Raw genomic sequence first — 26514 nt, 5'->3', positions numbered from 1 at the left:
ATTTAGTTACGAGACAGAAAATTGGCTTGAAAACACCTCAAAGGAAAAACTTTAGTACCTGAGAGAGGAGGAAAAAATCCAATTTATGTGGCTGACAAAGAGAGAGGAGCCAATGTAAATATGCCTGGATACTGTTGGATGTCCAAATATGTTTCTTCATCACTGAGAGGCAGAAAATGAAGATTGTAGTTTTATGTGTAGATCTCTTAGAAGGTAAGTGACATGATAGTTATAGTTATAGTTATATAGTTATATACTGTAACTTCTTGGAGGGATTTCGTGTTAAATTCATGACTAAGACATCACCAGTTGACGTGTAACTTGTAAAGCACAAAAGAGTGACAATTGTTTCTTTGATTTATAAATTCAATTATTCAGTTAGGTGTCTGAATTGAATTTACTAAGTTGGACAGTTATACAATCCCTAAAGAATGTGGTGTTTGCGTTGCGGGCTTGAATGAGAACTTTGAAGTTTTTTTTTTTTTTTTTTTTTTGGTGCCAAGAAAGCCGATGGAATAGTAAGCGTGGCCCCAGGTGACTGGGTTTCTTCAACATTTGCTTCTCAGAGGCTCTACAGGAGGTTTTGGCCTGAAAGGAACTTGAATGTCAAATTTGAGGAAGAAGTTGAATCCCCATCCACCCACCCACTAGCTCCATCTCCTCTTGAGTCATCAGTGAGGGATTTTGGCGACCCTAATCCATGTTGTGTGCAGTTATTTCAACCCTGAGCCAGCATTCTGAAGAAGAGAGGGGCTGCATGGTGGTGCTGGTGGTGAGTGGGGTTAGTTGCGTTCTGTCATTGTTGCCTGACTTCAAAGCCGCCAGCTCACCAGGCTCTCCTCTGAAATCCCCCAAAACCTGACAACATTAGAATACCATCAAACACTCGCTGGCTGCCTTTGAAATGCCACTGACACTGTTTGGTGCTGCAATTTGCAGGCTCTAAAGAGCGCACCCATGTTATTGAAATAAATCTGAGGCTTGTAATGGGAATGGAAATGAACACATCTTTCATGCTTTGGCTTAGAAGTGAGTGTTGAATATTGAGATGGAGCCTTGTTTCCCTGGAGAGTAGGTTGTTGACTTTGTAGCTCTCCCTTAGTGTCCATTGAAGCCTTGCCTTCTCTGTCATTTTCTTTTTAATTTTTTTCCTTCTTCTTTTCTCCCCTGCTTCTATTCTTCACTCTGTTATTCTCTTCTTCACCTCATCCAGATGGCAGAAAACGATTCTGTCCAGAGGGAAGATTTTAAAGTGTCTGCAGCAAGAGAGATAAAATAAGCTAGACTAAACAGTTGCAAAGGTTAAGCATACTAAATGAGTGTTTTGATAGACTTCAGTCTATTGATTTTGTAGTCAGGTAGTGCTAACCATGGACTTTTCCCATTTCACTTGGTGCTGCTATGATGGAAGATAGAGGTGTGAGGATTGATGAGTTCGAGTCACACACATCCATTGTTTCTACAAGGTAAAACAAAGAGGAGGATAGAGGAGTAGGCAAATACGAGAATGAAAACAAGAAGCAGACTGGTGGGGGGGCATTTGCCTATTTAATTACAATAATAATTACAGCAGAAAAATATGAGTTACAGCAGTTACAAAACTTGGAAGTTACAACAGTGGTTTGCCATAGTGCTTGAATTGAATGAACAGCCTTTCCCTTACTGTGTGGTAATCTATATGCATTAGGACTATCAGTTATTAAGGCTTAAAGGACCAGTGTGCAGGAGTTGCTGCCAACAAGTGGTGAGGTTGCAGATTGCATAAATGCGGCACAATTCTATATTGTATGGCAGCTTTTATAAAATCAGCCGTCGAATGTCTGCAGTCTTCTTTTGATTCATTCCAACTTCAACTGCATAAGCACAAGTTAGTGCTTAGTTCCGATAAAACAAAATGGATGCTATTCACCAAGTCTACTACTACTGATTCTGCTGGTATCCATCGCATATGCATAGAAAGAATTCCTCAGTTCAAATACCAAGGTATCTGGTTGGACAATGTTGTAGAGAGAAATGACAGTTATGACAAGGTCAATCTAATTTTCAAATATCACATTAATACAATGATTGATAAATTAAGAACGATACTTGGTGTTTTTTAATAGAAATAAGAATTGCTTTCCAATCTCCTACAGGGAAATAATTGTGGAATCCTTATTTTTAAGTGTTTTAGATTATGGGGATGTTATTTATAGTAGAAAACTGCTGCTTCCACATTGAAATCACTGGATGCTGTTTACCACTCAGCCTTAAGATTTATAACTGCTGACCATTACAGCACCCATCATTGTATCCTTAACCAAATAGTCGGCTGGCCTTCTTTGGCTGTAAGACAAAACCAGCATTGCTTTTTATTCATCTATAAAGCTTTAATGCAGTTGCTTCCCCCCTACATTTCATCCTTTTTAACTCTGAACTCACATAATCTTGACACTCACTCCCAGAACAGGCTGATGCTCCACACTCCATTGATCAGATGTGAATTTTGGAAAATTTCATTTTCTTACAGTTTACCTTATACATGGAACAAGCTGCAAAAGGACTGCACTTGGACTCTCTGCCACCACTATGGCTGTTCAAAGGCCTCATTTCAGACCTAGTTTTAATTGATTGTCAATGTTTTTAAGTTGATGTTGTACTCCATTTTAAATATTGTATTTATCTCTTTTGTTTATTTCTTCTATTTTATTTCGATTTTTATTATTTACTTGACAGCATCGTATTATTCTATATATAACTGTTTTATTGTCTGCTGCTGTTTTGTTTTGTATCTCGACACCACTGTAAATGAGGATACCTCCACAATGGTCTTTCGAGGTGAACTAAAGGCTGAATGAATTAACATACATGCTTTTACTAATGTATACACAACACGTGCATATGCATACATGTTTATATCTACACCTACCACCACCTTAAAAGAAAATATGGGACCCTGATTATTCTCCTAAAACTCAAATTGTATTAATTATATTTGACAAGTATTGATAACAATTTGATTTTCAAGTTACAATCCTCAAGATTTCAGTTCTGGATGATTTAGCAAAATGCCAGAGATTACTGCTGAATACTGCATTTCCCAGGATTCTGTGGACAGTAAGTAGTTCTTGAGCAGCTACGTTGCCAGAAATACAACCAAAGAGCAACTGGTGCATCTGTGTACAAACAATCTCACATTGTTTGAATAATAATGTAAAAAAAGTAGTTCAATAATTGATGTTCTCCATTATTCCATGAGAAACCTGGGACGGGATTGTGAATGTGAAGCCTGTCACCTGCACCTGACTGTGGCTCCTCATTTATTTCCCATTACTCACTGATCTGCTGTCCAAAAAAAAAAAAAAAGCAGAAAATGACCATGTCTTGTTTTCTTGATGCATTTCTGATGAGCTGCCAGCACTAATCTAATTGATAAATACATAGTGTTTCCTGTGGCATCTTCACAATAAAACCACTCCATGTTATACTTCATCCGCTCGGTGCTTTTCATGTAAAGCATCAGCAATAAATGTTGGGTTTGCATTAGAAATAACTTAAACAACCCTCTGATACTGGGAGTAAACCTGAACAGTAAGACTGATAACGATGAGCTAAAATTAAAAACTGTAACAATGGATCGAATGCTTGGATCTATTTTTGTTGATCCCTTCATGTGTAAATATCTATAGGTAATTTGAATCCTGTGGGGGAATGGGGGACTCTTACAATAAAAACTACTGTATAGAGACATCTTTGCAGAATGTACATTGAATACCTATTGTTGAAACAGTGCCAAATATAAATAGTATCATACATTGGCTTTGATGTAATGAAAACTCAAAACCTTACACTGAAAATGATGGCTCAATCAGATTCATTATTATATTTTACAGATACAAATTTGCCTGCATATCCTATTATTGATGACTTATTTTACAATACATTGTATTGACAAAGTAGTGAGGATTCAGGAGCTCAACATCAACATTATAGTACACTGTTTCAACTTTTAACTAGCTGGCTCAGCAGAGAAAGTGCACAGTATTTGCACTGGAGAGGGGAGCTTTGCTTTATCTTCAGAAAGGCACCACTGATCCACAAGGTGCTCTCAGAAACTTGATAAACATGGGCTCAAATCCTCCTCAGAAAGATGGCCTCCCAGTCAGAGATTTCCAGATCTTCATGAATGATTTCCTTCAACTGGTCATGTGCTACCATATAATTTTGCTTGTCTTTATGATGAATAAACTAGTAGTTTTTGTAGACTTGGACAGACATGTCAGTCCAGAAATATGTGGCTGCATTAATAATGATAGCCATATGGAACATCCTGTACATTATGTTTCTAAATTCAAGCAATTTCTGATCTCAAACAGAACTGAAAAAGAAATAATGAAGACTTCTATAAGCCACCATATGTCTGCAGCAGATAGTTGTCTGAGGCTTGAAATCTCAGAGCATTTTCAGACCCACACTGAAAATTGGACAGTACCACCTACTTTACAAATCAGCAGCATGTGAACACATCCGTGCATGCAGACTTCCTCTGGGACCCCTCATTCCACATTTCACAATAGTAAGAAAACATCAGGCCAAGGTAAAGAGGAGGTGAAGGATGTGGGAAGATTGTCAGGGCTGGGTGGGGGGTGGGGGGTGGGGGGTTGGGGGGGTGGAGGGGGGATCATGTCGCGACACTGAAGGAAGTGTGTGAGACAGATAAAGAGAGGATGAACATGATGAGAGGGGATAAAGCCTGGTATCGTCCTCGGCGGTATCTCCTTCTGTCAGACAAGACAGGCTCCCACGTGCACGTGTCACATGCACGTTACTCTAAAGTGACACTTTTCTTCTCCTGTACCTTAAATCCTTTCTGCTCTTCCTATCCTGCAACTGGGTGCCACTGCGTTCCCTCTAGTAAGTGCAACAACCCTGCAAAAACAAATCAGACACATTAATAAGTCTACAATGCGTAGCATGTTTTGAAATGCGTCATAAATATTGCAGCAGGTTTGTGTGAATAGAGATCACTGAGTTTTACTGTACCCCAGCTGACAGAGCCTTTCAGAACACCCTACTCTTTCTTCAGGATATCTGTTTATCTTCAGGGCATCTGTTTATATCTGAGAATGACTTGTTTTTGTGCATCTTTTGGCAACCACTCCAGTTCTTTTCTTTACAGTGCGGTGTATACCTCAGTGACTGTGGTTTATGTGGCAGATTTTTCTTGACATTTCCATTGTTTGTAATTTGTTTGGAGTGAAGGCAAAACATCTACCCATTCTGTGTGTTTCTTCCAGTCAAGTTTGATGACTGTGTGGGCAATGAGGACCTGAAGTTTGAGGTGTCGGACCCCAGCTTCCACGTGGACGGAGATCTGAATCTGGTTCCTCAGCGAGATGTCCCGTACAGCAGTCCAGTCCTGTTCATCCACGGGCTCAGTGCACATGCACATGACATGGCACAGGTGGAAGTAACTGGACTACCAGTTCAGTCGCCACACACTCTCAGGGTTAGTAGAAATTGTTGCTGGTGTGTGTGTGTGTGTGTGTGTGTGCTGTGTGTGTTTTTATATCAGTTTCTTCATTTACATTTCATCAAAATTGAAAAGGCTGCACTTCATTGAGGACTGAAAAGGTTATTGTACTGTAGTTCAATCAGGAGAGACTGATAAGAAGAATGAAAGAGACTGAGAAAAGAAGTGAGTGAAGGTAGGTCACAAAATCTCAGGGTCCTGACATGCAGCTGAATGACAACAGAGACACATCTAAAATTTTACAGCTTACGGATGATTGGCTAAAGGTGAGCGTGTCAGGTTCAGATTGGATGAAGACAAGAATGGGGTTGTGGAGCTAAGAGATAGTGAGAAACTGTGCAGGGTGACTTAGAGTACATGCCCACGGGAGATAGTCTACCTGACTGAACTTTCCCTAAGCTTCATTATAACTGGACATATTGCATCAGCGATCAAAAAAATGATGCCCCTGGGTGAATAAGAGGATTCATGAGCTGTTACTCAGTTTGATAGTTTGATCGATTCATAAATAAAGTGTAAACACAACACAATGCAGTGTTGCAGGGCTTAATGTGCTAGACTTCTGGTTATTTGGCAAACTCACAGTGACAACCTACTGAAGTTACTGCCTCCAGTCAGAAAATAGTCTGGCCCCTTACAACAATGTAGCACTGTATCACAGTTTTTACTGTAGAGATTAAACAAATGGTTAATTGTTGACCTTTAGAAGTGCTAGTGGTGCTGGCAATAACTGTAGAAAAGACTCCAGCAGTGCACTTGTTAAGGAACAAATTATTATCAACATAACAACGGAAGCCCAGGCAGGCAGCAGAAATCAACGGTGCTGCAATAGACATTCTCTATTGCTGTGAAAAGAAGTAAACATAACATACTGGGTGCATAGAAGTGTAATGTTCAGTTAAGTGTGAAAGAGACATTTATGTGTTCGTGCTGATGTTAAGGAAATAGTTTAGTTAAGGTAGCCATAGCCATTCCTATCAGTTACCTGGAGGTCAATTATGCTAATATTAGCTTAGACTATATTAAGTGTTAAGAATTAAGCTGTGAGAAAGTTGCTAATGCACATGTTTCACACCCAGTATTTTCTAATGACAGATTTCTTCAGCTTGTGTGAAATGATCCACTGCTAATTAAGGACAGTAAGTTTCTTTACCTGTTGTGCCAGTTCAATTATTTCTGTGCTGTATTTCTTCTTTCTCACTTTAGTAATGAGGATTACTTACACTGGCACCCTCACACCCCTATGTTTGTGGCAGACAGATGAATAAGACTGATGGACTATAAGCTGTGCCTGACTATTTAAGTCTTCAGCAAAGCCACATCCAGTCTGCATGCCCTGACCCGACAAGCCATATTGGTGAAAACCCCTTTAGCCAGCTAAATCCTCCGGCACAGTAGCTTCAGATTTCCTGTACAGACATGACAATGTTACCAATCTGTTCATCTAACTCTTGACAAACTGTTTCTTTAAATGAGAATACAAGGTGGAGATTTTGGCATGGAAAGCTTGCTTGGAGATGTAAAAACACTGACTCTGGGTGACAGTGACAAAACATTCATACAATAGTGATTGTAATTTCTAATTAAAAGCATTAAAAAGCAAATTCATTAAATGTTAAGAGATATCTGGTGTCAGTCATATTCATGCATGTTGCTGATTAATTTGAATCACAATTTAAATATGAGGCATGCTCATGCAACCTTAATTATCATCAATTAACATAATTGCACCACCTTAGAGATGCCTTATTAGGCAGTTGGGAAACACCCACACCCATAATTACTGAGACCACATGGACCTATTATGGAAAGTGAAAAATAATTTCAGTGATGCAGAAAACATCTTCTCTTGTTAACAAGCAGAAGCATTACAGCCTTTGTAAAAGATGACATGGAGAGAAAGCACAGACAAGGTGATTGATGTTATATCCACCTAGAGAAACATCTAAGAAGTTAAAAGAAAGAGTTTTGATTTGCTGACGAGGACCATGTGAAAGCCACGGAAGAAGGCCACATGACCAGCTGCTGCTGTGCTCTGCTAAACCTACAAACATATCGTTGCCATCACCAGAAATGTGTCAGTTTTTTACCACTGTTGCCGATGGGAACAACAACTGAGCTCAGCACTAAACCTGTCTGCAGGCCCTTGGATTTAAGCTTTGATAACAGACAGTTTAGATTATTGATCCAAATTACTGACATTAAAGAATGTTTACCCCTTGAAAAGATGCAAAAGACTTGTAAAGGTGTCCGCTGTGGGTTTCACAAATGCTTTACAGATACTCTGAATCAGTTTAGTGCAATTTTTCTTGAATACAGCGATAAATCGGACCCACTTAAACTTTAATGAGTACTCTCTTGTCATTGTCATTTAATCATTATTCATGCATGAGGTCACATGGAGGGGAAAAGGAAAGAACAGGGGAACATAAACAGCTGTTATGTTTATGCACCAGGATTTGGTGTAAAAAAAAATGATGCTGGCCAGTTCCAATTATATGGGTATGTGGCCAGTAAGCCCGCACCCCAAAACTGAGCTTTGTTTTGCTGCAAATGTGTCCTTTTGTTTGTGTAATCTACAGAAATTTGCTTCTGTAGCCAGCAAATTGACTGCCTTTCAGAACCTACATCTAAACAAACACCATTGTCCCTCAGTCATATCCTCTATATACTGAACCTCAGCTCCCCCTCTGTTTAGTCCAAATACACTAAGTTGATTAGGGAAACTTTCCAGGGACTGCAGGTACAGTTGGTGTTCCCTTCATTCTCTCGGAGATCATCTGTCTTCCTGCTGCAGTGCTTAGAGTCCTGCTGCTACCAGTTCTCCAGCCCTTAGCTTATTGAATGTCTCCATCCCTTTCAGCATGATGTAGCTCTCATCTGTTTGTGCCTCACCATCATTTATTTGGTTAGCTAGTCCATGGGTGTTACCTTGGCAAGTCGTAGAGGATGTAAGTGAATTAGTCTTTTGGCAAGTTATGTGTGGGAGTTTTTGGTGACTCGTGACCATATGGTCTGTCTTCTGTGTGAATGAATGTGTGTGTCTCAATACTCATAAATACTCACATTGTGGGGACTTGAGGCAACAAAACGTACGTCCCCATAACGTAAACCATGGTAATTAATGTAAGTCTATGTCATATCCCCAAAATGTGTGTCCTGTATAACAATTCATGTGAGAGCTCTGTGGTGAGGGTAACATTTGTGGTTTTAAGTTAAATGTCTCAACACCAATCTCAGGGACTGCCTTCAAATCTGGTACACACAGTCATGTTCCCCTCAGGATGAATCATAGCAAAAGTGATCCTTGATGCCACGATGAGGTTGACATTTTATATCGTCCAATGCTTTGATTTATGATCAAATGCCAGAAAAACTGATAGGTAGCTAATGATAGCTCTGTGTATATTCCGAAATAACTAATGTTAGCATTCTAATTTGATAAACTAAGGTGGTTGTCATGGTAAACATTGCACGTGCATGGCATTAGCATGTTTGCATTCATCATGAGCTTGGGTGCATGCTGACATCAGCTCAAAACACTGTGCCAACATACAGCCTCATGGATAACCTAGTGTGGTTGTAAACTGTTGGTCTTGTTACAGTTTATTGTATATTCTATCAACTGTGAAGGTTTTAGAAATGTAGTTAAATACTGAAGGGAAATCTGATTTATTACAACTCATGTCTTGTCCACCACTTCTATGGGTTACGATAGCACTGTACTGACTGGCGTGATTGTTCAGATCTGGGAATACAGTGGACGCTTGTGGGAGAAACAAAAAAACAAAACAATGAATTGTTAGAAGATCAGGCAAATTGTAAACAAGATTCAATGTTATTATTAATAAGGAAAGATTGACTCACTGGGCTCTATTTTCCTTTCGTGGAGGAGGCGCCGATGGGGCTTTGGTATTTTCGTGCACTATGCTGCGGGTGCAACTACTCCCCTATCTCATCTCAGTCCCACCCAGCGGCGCAACTCAGGGGGAGGGGGGGAGAAGGCGTGGAGTGGGTTTGACACAGCCGAGTCCAATTTTCACCAATCACACCAGCTCCTCACCTCACCTTTAAAAACGACGCTGATGAGGCGCACAGCAAGTTTCGAGGATGACTGAGCCCGCGCAGGAAACTGTCCGACACCCAGACTTCTCCCAGGAGGAGACTCACGTTCTGGTCTGGGAGGTCCAGGCTCACAGTGGCTGTATCTATGTACCTGTGTACATTCGGTCAGGTTGAGTGACCATTACGCGTGTTGAACGCGCTTGCGATGTGGTCAGATGAGATACTGATCAAACTATATAAATTTAGGTCTGACTGTTATGTGCTGACTCAGATAGTTGCAGTGAATCGTGGCTGTTGCTAATTATTGATCACAGTGAAATGCCAGACACTGTGGAAACCTGCCTGTGAGGTATTGGTAATGTGGGCGCACGGCTCCGCCGGTTTATGAAAATCCACTTGCCCAGAGTTGACCAGGTCTGGGGTGGCAAGCTTTCAGTGCACTTTTACGCCGCCGGCGTGGACCGAAATGGACCGAAAATCCAAATCCGCCGGCTGATCCTGCCGCCACCTCCCCCTACTGCGCCACAGCGCCCATCCTGGCGTACCTCTGTGCGCCTCAGTTGACCAAAATACCAAGTGCGCTGCATGCCCGCCTGCGCTGCACGAAAATACCACTGCACGGGGTGCACACCCTGCTCCCCGCCTGCGGCGGGGACGAAAATAGGGCCCATGCTGTATTTAGCTGGATGTGTCCTTCAAGAGGTCGTACAACAGTTTTCACTAGCTTGTCTTTTACTTTTTGTCTTTCCTGTAATTCCTGCTGTTTGAAGCCATCATGTTGAATGAGAGCAGCTTAATTTCTCAGAATTAAGTATTTAGTCATTCCTGTGGACACATATGTTGATGTCTCTGTCTATCCTAAAGTAGATTGACTCCACTGTTAATTGCAGAGAATACACAGTCACAAAGTGCTTTAATTAGGTAAAGGGTAGAGAGAAAGAGAGATGAAAAGATTATTGGGCAGAGAAGACATCCTAAAGCTAACAGAAGCATATGAGAGAGGAAGAGTCCTCTAGTGAGGCAGGGTGGTGAAAAACTCTCATTATTTCACTATCAATTAATCTGCTGAGGCTCCTCAAGCTCTGGGACTCATATCATCAGGAAATCTATTGTCCCTTTCTCTGTCCATATCCTGTAGTCCCCCCACGCTGCGCCTCTGCACTGTCTCAAGTGGCCCATCAAACATGGGTTCAGTGTAGCAGCAGCTTCTTAAGAATCTGAAACTAACTTGTGCCATGTTATAAAGCTTGTTTCAATAAGCCAGGGGTTTGAGCTGTGGAATGATTCTGCTTGCAACACTGGCTGCACTGTGATGTTGAGCTTTAAATCTCCAGTCTGAGATAGCCCTCATGATAGTCCAGCTGCCTTGATGCCTCCTGTTTTTCAATTATTCTAGTACAGAGCAAGATTCCTTTTGAGATTGTGTTTTAGTAATAAATGTCTTTGTTATGTTCCTGTCAAAGTTAGATTTTATATTCGCCCCAGCCTCCCTTTGTTTTCTCTAACACAGAACGGAAACATTCCATGGTGAATTTATTGGCATAACTAATGGTATTGTAGCAGAAAATATTGGCTGGTGATAAGTGCTGTGAGCGAAGGTGGAGAGAATCTGTTTTTAATTCCTCAGCGCGAGCTGTTAGTTTGCTGTACCACAGGCCCAGAGGGAGAGAAGAGGCTGATGAATGATTCCTATTATGAGCAAAACTCTGAATTCAAAGAATAATCTATTTGCAGCCGATCAATATGTGAATTAATGGAAGAATGAATTTCAATTTAACAAATGCACGCTCCAAGATATGAGCTTTTTTGTGTGTATTATTCTGTGTTGTTTTGGTTGTGTTATGCAGAACAACAGCTATGCAGAACATTTGCTTACCTTCAGGGGGCATTTTCAGGCACCATTCAAATGTAACAGCTGATAAGATGCAAAATAATCTGAGTCCAAAAGCCTATTTATTTTGCTTTTGTTATGTTTCATCCATTTTCACATACTCAATGAAATGTAATATTGCATCCAGAGCAAAATCCTCATCCTGCAATGGCAAATAGATTTTCTCTAACCAAGCTTTCAGTGTTCAGTTCGGCTTCCTGGGGATGACTAAGATGTGACATCTTGCAGCCACAGCACAGCTTCTCACATTATACAACACAACACAAATAATCTTCCTCTCTGTGTCTCCATCCCACTCACACTATCTCTCCTTAGCTTGCTCTTTAGCTGTCATTTGTTAATTCTGTTTACTGCCTTTGTCCATTGTCTTTTTTTAAACTGCTTCCTCCTAACCCTCCATCTTTCGCTGAAATGATTTAATATATGTGCTAACTTCCTTTTTTTTTTTTTTGGTTTAGCTTTTATGCGTGGGAGTGAATACTGGAGAGTAAAAACCAACAGACTTAATGTCATGTTAATTTAGAGCAGCACAACAAATCATCACCTTCAGAATTTATAAAAAAAAAAAAAAAAAAAAAAGATGTGGTAATTGAAAAAGGTGTTGTCTCACATCAGGTGAAACACTGAAACAGAAGAATACAACATGACGCATATGAAAAGATATTTGGTAAAGATATTTATATCAAGATGTGGAAGACATGCAAAACAGATTCAGTACATTGGTACTAATGAGAGGAGCACCTAAACTACATTTTGACAAATGTTAATGGTGTTTTGATTATAATGACTGAAAAAGACAACCAATAACCTTCTAGTTTTTCTTTGTTTGTTTGTTTAATTGGTTATCATTTTTCAGATAATTAACGCATAATTTTCACACCATTTTCAAGTCCAGCCCATCAATTAGTGCTCCCCATTCAGATCTTACGATGGAAAGAAGTCCAGCGCCATAGGATGAATGCAAACAGTGTTCACTTGCAGTTTACAACATCTTGCTTTGGGTGTTCAGGTTCCCATTTGGCTCATAGGATTCTTAAAGGTCAAGGACATAAGAAGAATTGTTACATTTTTGGAATAAATCCTAAAGTTAGGTGGCAACTGAAGCTAAAATTAGATTATTAAAATGATGCTCAGGTCTGTTAGATTTAGTTAAAAGCCTCTCTTCTGGGTGCTGTACCTTCTGCAGATGAGAGAAACTCTGACGGTGACAGAAGTCAAGGAAAACATGGATCATCGCATGGGTGACTTTTTCAGGTCAGCAGGGGATAACAAAGAAATTATTTTAGAAGTGGTTTTCAAGAAGAAGAAACAGGGAATGTTTCTTGGTAGTCAAAACAGCTAGAGTATTATTCCTGTGGGGTGAAAACTGAGTAAGATTTATGATTAAATAGCCCTCTGCACTGGTAGGGGCTGGTAAAGAAAGCATGGAGACTCAAGCAAGACTTTCTTGCCCAATTCATGCAAACTGATATGTTAGAGATGTACATTTTTCCTATAAGAACACTGATTGATTTCAATAGCGTAATTTGCACAATGACATTAAATAGAACTTTCATGTGCTCTGATGCATGAACCATTGAATATGAAGACAATTTACAGGAAAAAAAACTCTTACTCTGGATAATGTTTGTGAAATTAGGTTACATTTAGGGCTAAATGGGGCAGTGTTGAATGGCTTCGTTTTACAATGAGCTTGTTTTGAAACACTTATGTCTGTATTATTGTCAGTGCACACTCCACACCAACATCTGCGGGTGAGATTGTACACACACATACATTAAATCACTTTGGCACAGTATTAATTAATTCTGCTAATTGAATATTTGAAAGAAGCATTAGTCATCAGTGTCTTGCTATATTCCACTTGACGAAGATGAAAAGTGTTAATACTTTGCTGATTACACTTTAACAAAGTGTGAAACATTGTGCTGTCAACACCCACATTTTGGGGTGTGTTACTGTGAAAATGTGTTGTTTCAGACATGTGCATACTGCTAACACTAACATAAAGTAAGAGAGCTTAACTGTGTATTAAGAGAACTGACTGATTGCCTGACCTGGCTGCATATCCATAAGTTTATTCCACATGGAATAGCTGTACATCCTGTCACCAGTGGCCGATGCTGGCCTTGATATTATCCATTTCTCACCAGGTCTCCAACACATTGTCACAAATGAGTAATGACACGTCTCAATATAGCGTTGAGAGTGAAAATGGCAGAATAGACAAGGACGTGACTTTACTGCCACAGTAACTCTGCGCTCAGATGACAGATGACGAAGACTCCATCTTTCTCTCCCTCACACACACACAGGAACACACACAGGCCCCATACACACATACTGCAGTACAGTATACATGCATGTTAACACTATAAACATTGTCTTTGTTGCTCTTGACTACATATTCAAATGTTCACATCAGGACACTTTCAACTCAGTACACTGTGATGCCCTAATGATCATTTGAGAGACAGAGACAGAGGAAGAGAGAAGCAAATGCATTAAGGCTAGATCAGGGTTGATGGTGCTGCAGTAATTTATGAACAGGACACATTAAAGATTCATGGCTTCCTTCTCTGACGGTGTCACAGAGCTGTAAGAACACTATTCATCACACATGCAGACTGCAAAGAGAGACCGTGTGAAGAAAAGCTGTTGCTTAGTGAGAGGAGAGAACGAGGGAGAGGTGCAAAGTGGCACAGAAAAAGATAAAGGGGAAGAAAGTAGGTCTGCAAGTTATCTTTTGCAGAATACCCTGTGGTGAGCTATCCACAAATAGATGGACAAACATCTGTATCCAGCTAAACGCGCTTGTTAGTGCGTCTCGCCACCCTGATCCGCCTGCAGAACATTGATAGGTTTTAAAGCACCATCACTCCCTTTCCATATCCACTGTATTTCAGCCCAGTGAAGACGTGGATTTGACAGCATGGTCTAGCTTAGCCCTAACCTCTGTCACCAGTCTCCACATCCAGACACTAAAATTACCTCATGGTGCCTGTTTGCCTCCCAGCTCTTCTCCCTTTCCTTTACAAATATCACACAGCTGAGACCTGTGCATGATGGGATTGACGCACTCATCCCCGGACTTCAGATTGAAGCTGGATTTTTATAGGCTGCCCTTAAAAGTCCATCAGCTCGCTTGTGAACCGGTCACATACATATACACACACCACTGACTGTGCTCTTGAGACACCAAATAGGTCATATAATCACACCGTTTTTTTTTTTTTTTGTTTTTTTTTTGTGCAGTATTCTGTTTAACTGTTTCAGGTCCAGTTTTAGATTTCTGTCTTTGACATTATTTGGAAGGTCATCCCCCAGTGGGTTCGATAAGAGTGGCCATTTCAGAGACTGCTCTATGTGTCTATGGTTTGTTCTGGTCGGGTTGTGTTTATGATTACTGTTTCTGTGTTCTCCATGACCTTTGTAGTTTGGAGGGGTGGACGAACAAAGCGGTTAGTGGTGTGAGTGTTTGGTGTTGCCCTCTCTGTCTGAGCGTCGGCACTGTGCGCTGTAAACAAATGGCTCAGTTTTTCCCCTCTTACCTGTTCTCTTTCCGTCATTCTGACAGGGGTGATAGTGGTGCCAGAGTCCCTGTCAGCCAAGAACAGCAGTGAGAACAGTAAACACGCAAACAGCCCCCTGCATATACTCAAACACACACACAGCCACAGCCACACAGTGCACATTGTCAATAAAGTGTTGCAAAGTAGGCTATATGAAGGACAAAAGAGGCTATTTGCATTGCAAATGAAACACAAAAACCTCAGGTTGGCATTTTCCCTTTCATATTGAAACTGTATTGTTATTTTAACCGGGGCTCAACAGCTTTGCTTGTTTCTGTGTTGTGTCTTTCACTGTCATTGTTCACATCAGATTAGTGCACACATTTAGTCATCTTTTTTTCCTGTCAAAAACGTGTTGTTGTTTTTTTTTGTTTTTTTTTCAAAGCTTTTTGTCATCAAGGCAGCAAAAAAAGCAGCTCTTCAGGAAAAATATCTGAAATGCTCCTTTTCTGCAAAGCGCCAGCAAGGACATGTCTATGTCTGTGTTTGACTGGCAGCGGCTGGCAGCTGAGCCCCGGCAGGGAAAAGACATACAAAGTGCACAAACTCACTCTGGAAACTATACCTTACAAGCGCAGTGTGTTATTAGCAAGATAATGAATGGTACGTACTGCATTAGTATCTGAACGGACTGAAATGACATTTGAAAGTTTTTAAGATCACCTAAGCATTAATCAGCTAACAAGGTAGTTAATTAAGAGAATTAGCTACTTACCTAAGAACCTATTATCTATTAACTAGCTTGCAAGCTGGAGTTAAAAATGCATTTTCCTTGTATGTTTGTTTGGCCGCTGCTTCAGCAGAGCAGGACATAACAGGTACATTTTCATTTAGAGAAGAAGATTTTCACTAATGTGGTTGTTATTGAGGTCTGTGACTCTTAGCAGTCGTAGCAGGCAGCTGTCTGGCTCAGTGTGACCACCTGCCTATGATAGAGTGCTGGCATTACTATGTCATGTAAAGATTTGATTGGCTGTATGAAAACTGTATAAAAACTGGGAGATACAGCTGGGTCATTCCTGCCAACAGTGGGATTTTCTGACGCCTCGCTCTAGGCTGTCCCACCACCCTTACTACTGTCCGCATCCCTCTTGCATTTAGACAAGACAACAACAGTGAATCCTAAAATCACCACTAGACAACCACTTGCTTTAAAATATCAGAGCAACAAGGATTGAGTTAACTTGCTCCTATATTAAGTGACACTTAGTTTATTTATGAATTACTTGAAGGATATGTACGCATCACTTCTTCTTCACCTCTGATTTTGAGAGGCTACTGGCCAGGAAGACAACTGGAAGGAGAGGGTGATATCAAAATGGATGGAAGAGATAGTATAAATACTGTCATTGTTGCTTTCCCTACATGTGACACATTAAAATTCATGTGGCATGTTTGACTTCATTAAGTACAGGTAAGCCTCCTCCCATTTGATGAAATACCTGCACAAATCTTTAGGCTTTTGACTGAAGTTAATCTTTTCTTTTTCTTGTTGTGACAGAATTTTAGGTCACTGATTAGACTGTTCTTAATGAAATTTACCTTGGCAGATGAAGTCTCCCTTGAAGTTTTTACGTACACAACCTTGCACCTTCAACTTTTTATCAAAAAGAAGCAGACATTTTCTGAAGCAGTTCTTAATATGTTGCATTGATGATTAAACCAGGAGAGTTTCATGCTGATCTGAGCTGTAGACGTGCTCTTACTGTGAGTCACGTAACATTGTCCATGGGAAAAATGACTTTTACTTCGGGAACCAGGGGCACCTGAAATATTCCCCATACTGTGTTCTTGTTTGGGGTGAAGGATGGAGACTCTACAAGCAAGCTTTGTGCTAATAGTGAGTTTTCTGCTGAGACTGTAAACCAGGGAAACGGTATTCTTACTATGAACTGAGGTTTAATAGGAGCACAAATAATAGAAGAAAACCCACAGGGGATTGTCACTGATGCATATTTTACACCCTAACTTCTCCTGCTTTAATTCTCAAATTTAACAGTATCTTTACATTGAACTTGTTATGAAACTGTTAGAGGGAACATGACTTGTATTACTTGCTGTATCTATATTGTGGAAGTTCCTTATTATCATTATCTTGAACAGCACTACCCTTTTTCTACTAATGCTTCATCATTGCATTATGGTTGTCATCTATGTCAGAAAGACTTTATCCAAGAAAATGCTTAAAGTATGGAAGCTAGCGGATGGAAGCCTCAGTCTTTTTTGTACGGAAACCTCATAGACCTGTCCTGGTGTTTTTCTTAATCTACATGTGACAGATTAGCTCTCTATGCAGGTCATGGTTTTCCCTCTGACCCAACTTGTGATTATTTTAGGAGATAAGGATGCGTCACTGAGCAGTGCTGCAGTGCTTGGGAAGCTTTAATTAAACCTCCGCCTAGTAGGTGTTGGAAGGCATAAACAGAGACTGATGGCAAAGAAATGAAATGTAAAGGATGTCAGGCAAAATGTGAATCCGCTTTATTGAAATTTAAGTGGAATAATTTCAACTTAAATAAAACATATCAAATAGTTTGGACCTTTCAGCACTAAGAGCTTATCACTATATCACACGGAATAGTATACAGTATATGTCACAGAATATTTCATTGATATGAATAATCATAATGTATGTCTTTAATAAAGTGATTGTATATTTTGTGGACATGGGTATTTTTATGGGTATGATGGAGCAGCCAGGACTCCAGCTTTCTGTTCCTAGTGTCAGTTACAGACATTATTTTCATCAACATCCAAGCAGGGGGGCCCTAACTGTATCAGTGATCCAAAAAGCGAAGAAGAAAGGGAAAATCACTCACTATATTATTATACAGTAACAACCACATTCTTGTTTACAACAGCAGGAGGCTGGAGGATGAAATAAGATTATGCTATTGTGTTCTCAAGAGCAAAAATAACATTTCAGATTGGCTCCCTCTGCATGAACAATGCAATTGCTTCACCAAAACCTTATCATCTCTCATTTCTACCCTTTTACATGTCTCTTTGTCTTTGTTGCTCTTCCTTAAAAGCTTTGTTTTTTCTGCTTTTCTCTCCAGTCCTAAATTAACATTTGAGCTGAATAAAGATTCAAAATATAAATAAAATTGAAGTGAAGGGAGCAGTTATTTTATATTTGTCCAGAGAGTATCTTGGTCTGTCTTCTCCTGTCCAAATGTGTAAAGCATATGGTTCTACCTGCTGGATGCAGGTGCTCAGTCTCTTTGCATTCCCTGTTTATTGTACATACCAGTCTGCCATCAAAATCATGGGAATCAGTCCAAGACAAGCTTGTTTAAACAAGTTTCAATATTTCAAAATGCATAGTTGACTGCTTGCCATCTGTGTGTTTATGTGTCATCAGTGGGATTCAGGTTAATTGCTCAGTAATTTTGGGCAGCTTGGGTTGGTTTAAGAATTAGAGTATAGGGGTTATGACCACGTGGGATATTGTTATTTAACAATGTGGTTTCTCTTCTTTGTGTTTTAGGATATCCTGGGTCTGACATACAGATCTAAAAGGTCCCTGCTGGTCCCTCCTATGATTGTAACTGAGAACCAGAGAGCCCCCTTCCCGAGGATCATTGGCAGGGTAAGAAACACACAGACATTCATAAACTCAGGTCAACTTGATGACAAGGCAAGAGAAAAGAAGTGCCTATGGTGTTTTGCATTCGAAATGATCAACCTGGACAAAAACCTTTCTAAGTTACAGAACCAGCAATTCGCAGCATCTTCTCTCTTTTTTTCACCATTTTCACCATTGTCTTATTTAGCCCAAACAGAGAGGAGTGCTCAGTAACAGATGACACCTCTCCATAGGTAATTTAATGAGAGATATAAAGATGATGACTGTGACTACACAGGGGAATATATGAAAAGAGAAGCGGTAGTTCTATGATTGTGATTTCATATCAAATTACAGACAAGCATCGAATGGGTCCCTGAAGTTATTTCCAAACTTAGTATTATGGAACCAAAGGATTTAGAAAGTTCTTTGCCTTCACTTCATAAGTTTCATTTCATTGATCTAGTGTTAAAGTCTATTTGCATTGACTGTTTGACAGTTTCAAAAAGTTTCAAATATAGGAAGCATTATTTTCCTATCACATCCCATCATATGTATTCTGGAAATCTTATAATCTTTTTACTTAAATGAATTTTGACTGAGAGGGAGTTCAGTGGAGTTTATATCTCTTAGACGCCACACAGTCATTGTGATGAGAGACAAATTCACTGAGGGCCAGACCTAAATATGTCAACTTAACTTTGCCTTTTAAATTATGGCAGACTAATTTGAGGTGGCTGTGGCTCAGAGGGTCAGTGGTTTGATCCCTGGCCTTAACAGTCTACATATCGAAGTATCCTTGGGTAAGATACTGAACCCCAAATAGTTCCCGATGCTGCGCCATTGGTGTCTGAGTGTGTGTGAAGGGTTAATACTCAACAAGCAGGTGGCCTCACCACCATCGCACAAATATGTGTGTGAATGCAGACTGTTAAGTGCTTGACAAGTGAATGGTCATCAGACTAGAAAAGCGTTATATAAATACAGTCTATTTACAGTTTAATACAGGCATCACAGGGGAATTTCCATCAGAGACTAACTTTCAAAAGCTCTTAAGCAAATGCCTGCTGTCTCCTTCATGCTTGAACAAAAAGTTGAGTGCCTACAGTTTCTTCTGACTGCTGCTGTGGGGTACTACGCAATAGCCAAGGACTAATCTATGCAGAATATACCTTTATCTCAATCTGACAGTGACTGACTTCCTGTTCCACATCAGAGTGCATGCCATTCACAGGGCTCATGATCAGGCTCATGGAAGTACAGCAAAACTTGCTGTTGTGCTGACTGATGATGATGATGATGATAATAACCTTCACAAAAATGGAAATCCTAGCTGAATTTTAGTTTGAATAAAGATTCAAGATATTCTCTTTAAGATTTGTCCAGCACTGAATCAAAGCAGAGTCTTGTTAATGTAGATGTAATTAGCAGCAGTGCTCTAATGGCTTTGCTTGTTGAAAAGTGAGGCCCTCACTTTATTGTTTGCTTTGGTGATTTCTTAATTCAAAAAGGAAAGTGCTCAATGTATGCCTCAAAAAACCACTTGATCATAGATCATATATACTTTGCTTGTAGCCTGGACATTTAAGCATTATCTTATTGCAATGAGTAAAACATAGTGAAAGCTCCCATTATCGGCCACTTAATACAAGGACAAGAGGTGGTCACAAAGAGCCAGAAATGAGACATTGCTGCAGCTGTTTTTCTTGATTTGATTTTGACTTTTTTAATGCCTGTTGTTTGTATTCAGGATGCAGCAATTCAGTGTCCCCTGCATGGCATCGATCAGTATTTTATAATATTATTTTCCTTTTAGATATTATACGCCTTTGTTATGTTTTTTGACAACAAGCTAGTGAGAAGAAAGGCATAAAAAATGCTGGTGTGCATAATAGATGGAGGATTTGATTATTAATTCACAATAAACCATAGTCAACTATAGTCATACTGTGGGTATCATATACTGTACTGTCATGTAGGATGAAACCTGTTCAATCTGGAGTCATCCAAGACACATACACTGGAAACAGCAGATGCAGGGCGAGGATTGTTTTCATTCATTATCTGTTTAAGATCAATTTGAGCCCGATGTTGGACCTGGAAATCTGCTGGATGATTGGATTTTGCCAAGTATTGAGAGGCAGCTACTTCATACAAGGCTCTTACATAAAAAAATGAAATGAATAAAATAAGAAATAAATAAATAAACAATGAAAACATTTTTTAAATGAGAAAATATAACTGACATTAAGGAGAACAGAAACCCCACAACGGTCTCCCAAAGAACCGTTTTATCTTCAAAAAGTCAGCTGTTGAGTTTGGAACTTTTAAAGCAAATTGAAACAGCTGAGTCATCAAAACAAATTGAATAAATATGTAGAAGCAAGTATTATCCAGAATCAAATGCTTTGCTTAAGTCTACAAATAGAGCAATGTGTTGTTTTTGTCAAGGCACTGAACTGATGCCATTTACTCAGTATTAGACTGGCATCAGATATAGTGGTAAAACCAGACTGGAATACATTTGAAATTTAATTTTCCGGTTTATTTACCGGGATATTCAGTTGGGCACTAATATTCTGTGATATTTCAGATTGGCGACATGACTTGACCTAAGATTCATGAGTGATTCATAACTTAACAAAGGTTAACCACCCTCTTGTTCAGGGAGCCTATAATAACAGTCAATATTTGTAAATCTGAGGTTATTATTATTATTATTATTATTATTATTATTATTATTATTATTATTATACCGCTAGAAATGAAATGACAAGCCTTTCAGATCATATTCGGTCGTAGTGAGAACCTATTGTCCAGTACATAAAAAGTTTAAAGTTTAATGTAAAAACTTTATTTCTTTAATATCGACTCATAATCAATCTCCAGCTTTTAATTCATTAGTTAGTTAGCTCGCAACACCATGGTAAGCTTGCATTGGTGTTTCCAGATTAAGGCATTTGACAGTGGGCTGCCTCAGCAACTACATGGAGCACATGATGGGCTCTCTCTCCCTGATGGATAACTAATTAACTAACTAACTCCACATCCTGCAGTTGGAGGGCTACGCCTGCCTGCTCGGTAACGAGGGTGATGAAGGTGTTGAAGGGGGCGAGTACTCCTTTAGGTTAAAAAAAGTATGTGATGTACATGACATAACTTACATTATGTATCATAAAATGGGTAAATGTTTTGGATGTCAGCCAAGATGTCAATGACCAAAGCTACCACACTGAGCTTCATGATGGCTCTTCAGAAAGGTATAGGTGACGTCACAGAGGCTATGTCCATGTTTTATAGTCTATGGTTTCACAAGGGACACAAACAGCCGTCTCCTGTTTGTCTGACTCATCCATCCACCCCGCCTTACTCCACAGGCAGACTTTTTTGCTCTTTATACCAAGTCACCTGACTTCCTCCTTTTCGTCCATCATGATCACATAATCACTGCCTGACAATAAAAGTAAATAGGCGTCGTAATAAGCTGCTCGCAGAGTCGAACTATATGGTCGTTCTTCTGGTGAGGACAGGCTGAAAGGGGACAAAAGTTGATGTATGTAAATGACTACCAATTGTTCATATACTATATGTGAAATGTATACTAAGAGCATTAGTTTTTAGTGCTGTTTACTTTGTGCCATCTTATAAACAAGGTACAATTTGGACCACTGATATTGTGCTTTTGCAGTCCTTTTAGCTGCTTTTCTACTACGTAGAAAGTGAGCAGCGGCTATGTTGAAAGAGAGCCAGCTGCACCAAAAAAAAAAAAAAAAAAAAAAAAAAAAAATGCAAATAAATGAAGGAACTGTCATAGGATTATACTCATCTTTCGCAGCAACAGTTCTTACATCTAAGAGCAATCATTATTGAGAAATGAGGCCCTGGTCAGGAAAGAAAAGTTTGCTCTTGTGCTCTGAATATGATGATGAACTCTGGCATAAATTTCCATATTTATTCTCAGCTGAAACATCCAAGATCAGCTTCAGGAGGGTCATTGCAAATGACTAAAAGCAGGAGCATATTTTTCCTGTGGCATTGCTTCAGGTGATTGGATTTCATAAAGTCTTGGTTTTCATTTCTTCCTCAAAAAAACACACAGCAGGAAAAACATATTTTCTGTTTGTAGGAATGTTCATGGTCAGCTATAGCTGTTTTAGACGAGGCTGCATGTTATATAACCATTAATTTGAAATGCCATTTAGTTATTTCCCCATACTTGTAAAACTGTGTTCTTTTCTCTTTATGAAGTAAAGTATGTGTGAGCTTCTGGACAGGATATGGCTCTTGTGCTGTTACTTTGTCACCTTCTCAGTTAAATAATATTCTACTTTTACTGGCCATAACAAAAATCATGACAAAAACAAAGCACATTTAAAAATTTTAATTTTTTAAAGTTTTAATACTAATGCTAACAAAGCAATACATTATTAATGTTTCATGTATGGTTTGAGGTGATGGATGATGTAACATGTATGTCATACATGCACAGAAATGTTTTATTCATATTAGAGGTTGTGAAATCTCAGAAATTCGTTACCAATTCAGTCTCTTATCTGTGTGTCTTACATTTTGTGTTGATTTGTTTGTGTTCTTCTTTTTTTTTTTTTTTTTTTTATCTCTGTTTGTATTTATGTGACCCTGTTTTGTAATTAAAAAGCCTGATGAGTACATGAATTAAGATCTGGCATATTGAAACAATAAACAGCACAATTAAATAACTGCCAATTAAAAGCTTTCCTGTTCGCACTTTTATTTTCGTGGAGAACACATAATTCTACATAATTGACAGGAAGAAAAAGCTGTGGTAGTGCATGAAAATAAAAAGTTCCCAATGGAGACAGACCGCTTACTCTCAGTTTCACAGGCTCACGACAGAAAATATATTTTCAATAGTCTATGGTGTTAGTCTTTAACACCCAATTGAATTCCTTCCTATTGTGAAGCATTGTCAACCCCGCTGTCAATAGGACAGTTCCATATGTTTTCAGATATCATTATGCCAGATTATGAGAGTTTGAGACCAGGGTTGTTTTCTCCATGACACATTCTCCAAAGCATGCTTCTCTATTTCAAGGATTTATTCATTGCTTTGTCACTGATGAAGGATTCTACTCGTCCATCTTTACGTGACAGATTATGAATTATCATTACATAATGCATGGAACTCCTCCAATAGCTCTCAGTTAATCACCTAATTTCCTCTGAAAAACAACTGCATCATTGCATTTTCTATGGCGAGAAGTCTGTCCAGCAGGTAAATCATATCACCTGAGTCGTGTTAGAGCAGAACAAATGGTCAGCCTGAAATCATACATTTGGACCCCATGCAAGGCTCTACATTTATCTCTCCCTGAAGCTTTGATGTATCTCTACATGTCAAGTAGCTTTGTTCTAGATAAGACTCAGCACTAAGACATCAACCACATCTCTCAATGCCTGCAGAGACTAACATAAAAAGATATCCCATACTGAGCCCTGCACATAATAGATAATTGTACCCCAGAGAGCACCACCAAAGCACAGAGCCTGTGCCTCTAGCTCATACCAGCATTACACTCAATATGGTTCCTGTCATGCAACTTGAAGGCCTGGAGACACCAGATTGGGAGTCATGGATGTTAGTGTCCGTGTGCCAAACCATTCAGTGATATTTTTTTTTTTTTTTTTTTTTGGGGGGGGGGGGGGGGGGGGGCGGGCAACCATGGTCCGCAGGGAGTTGTGCAAATTTCTCCCCAGAGAGGGATGAGAATCAGCAGATAAGTTTGGTCTATGGGGACACAAATTACCTCTACAGTATGCTATGGAGCTGCTGTGGATTGATGGCTAACCAGTATAGCCATTGCAGGACATTTACACATTCAAGTGAGGAATTGGATGCATACAGCATAAAAGAAATGAATTATCTTCTTTCTTTCCCTCCTTTGCTGTCCTTTAACAGTCCCCCTCTTTTACCCCAATTCTTCTTCTCTTCACTTTCCATCTGCAAATTCCATCTATCCTCCTCTCATCCCCATATCCCACCATCCTTCTTCCCTACCTCCACAGTCAGCTTTGCATGAGAAGACAGGCTAATGTGGGCTATTTTACCCAATAGAAGCTATATGTCGGCGACTTGGCGAAATTGATTTTCCACACCAATAGCTTTCCTCTTCTTACGCAACCTACCACTTCCATATGGCAGCCATTCATTTTTCATGCTCCCTCCTTCTCTCTGGGAGATAAGCAGCAGGGGAGAGGTGAGAATCTAAGGGCTACAACTTGACATGTATGAGTGTGTGCCTACATGCACATGTGAAGGACGTGTGCATGTGTGTGTGTGTGTGTGTGTGTTGGAGGGGTGAGGGTGGATTGGCTGTCAGCAGGACTCACAGGGGAGGGTAAGAACCTTGTTGTTTATGTCACACCTCTTGCTAGCTGTGGAATTGTTTTGATACAGAGGTCTCTCCCCTGCCCTCCCCTGGGTGCCCATAAACAGCTCACAACAATCACACAGCAGCTGGAGCATGCAATGAAATTGATATGCTTAAATGTTTCTCTTCGTACACGATGCTTCAGTCACTGCTGATAGGACCATTTTTTATACGGCTCAAGTATTCAGGAATAGAAATCAATCATAGCTTAAGTAGTTTAAATATTTATTCCTGAATTCTTTTAGCTCCTGTCTGGGATTATGTGTGAGTCAGGCTCAGTGTTTTATATAATCAATCTGACCAAGCATGCATTGTGATTGCACATTTCCGTGATAGGCAGTTGACTTCCTGTTGGTTTCCTGCACAAAATGACATGGAAATAATTGATTGATACACTTCAAAGAGACTTTGCAATTGTCGCTGGACATAATGGGTAAAATTCTCACAATGCAAAGGGCCATAATTAAATCATCAATCATTTCAACTCTCCCATTTGTATCCATGACACTCATTTCCAAATAAAATACTCATCTTGTCCACCATTGCTTGTAAGAGCATGTACTTAACTGCATTAATCATGGCAGTGAGTTAGCTGTTTAATTATGTTCCCTGAATTATCGAGGTGTTGCATATTTCTCAAAATACATTTTAAAAGTGACTACATCAGTCGTCTTTCGGGAAAATGCAGGACTTGAAATGTAATAATGGTGTCAGTGTTCTCTAGCAGCTGTTTGTCCAATGACAAGCCATCAGCTGGCTCCAATTTTGAACAATTTTCCCTTCATCTCATGGAGGTTTCAAATTGCAATTCTCCTAATGTCAAGAAAACTAGGAATTCTATTAAATCTTGTGGCAGGCCAATCACAGGTGATGACCAAAGATTGGTGGTTTGACAGACAGCCGTCAGCCCCTCTTTATGTGATGAATATGTTTGTGTTTGTTGGCATGTTTTGTTGAGAATGGGTGCAGATATACAGCACAAGTTAGACTCCAACTGTAGTACATTATATGGAAAAAGGATACTGTAAAGTAAGTATTAGCAGGCTTCGATAAATGGCAAATTTAGCTAACCTGGTCCGTATATGTAAGACAGTGCGCAGTGACAGTTGCAGAGAGTTGCAGTGCACTCCATAGTGATTGAGACAGAGTTTGTCATTCCTTAAACTGACTTGACTTGATTTGCTGTTATAGCTCAGATTGTCAAACTTTTCTTTTGATTTTGGAGAAAAGTAATGAGCAAGCAGCTGATTTAAATTTTTGCTGTGCACCTTAAGGTCTTTCAGAAACTACACCAGGTGACAGGTGGATTTTTGCATTTTCTTTGTGTGGTGGCACAGAGGTAGTGTTGTCTTCTCTCAGTGAGAAAGTACTAAGTTCTAGTCTCACCACGTGCAGGATCCTTGCTGAAGTTTGCATGTTCTCCTCATGACTGTGTGGGTTTGTTCCAGTAAAAGAAACACGCTTTATATGTGTGTGTGTGTGTGTGTGTGTGTGTG

The 26514-nt window shown here is 39.6% G+C and overlaps 1 protein-coding gene across 1 annotated transcript in view; it reads left to right on the top strand.

Moving 5' to 3' along the window:
- cdh13 (cadherin 13, H-cadherin (heart)) overlaps window positions 1–26514 on the top strand; it is a 337845-nt gene that overhangs the window by 119765 nt on the left and 191566 nt on the right. Inside the window, exons 3-4 of the mRNA XM_076732809.1 lie at window positions 5277–5488; window positions 18531–18632. Of these exons, the coding sequence (XP_076588924.1) occupies window positions 5277–5488; window positions 18531–18632 (314 nt within the window). The remainder of the gene's footprint in view (window positions 1–5276; window positions 5489–18530; window positions 18633–26514) is intronic.

The sequence above is a fragment of the Chaetodon auriga genome, chromosome 6 (assembly GCF_051107435.1).
Source record: "Chaetodon auriga isolate fChaAug3 chromosome 6, fChaAug3.hap1, whole genome shotgun sequence".
Taxonomy (NCBI): Eukaryota; Metazoa; Chordata; class Actinopteri; order Chaetodontiformes; family Chaetodontidae; genus Chaetodon; species Chaetodon auriga.
The sequence above is the reverse complement of the archived record's forward strand: the minus strand, read 5'-3'. Positions and strand labels throughout refer to the sequence as shown.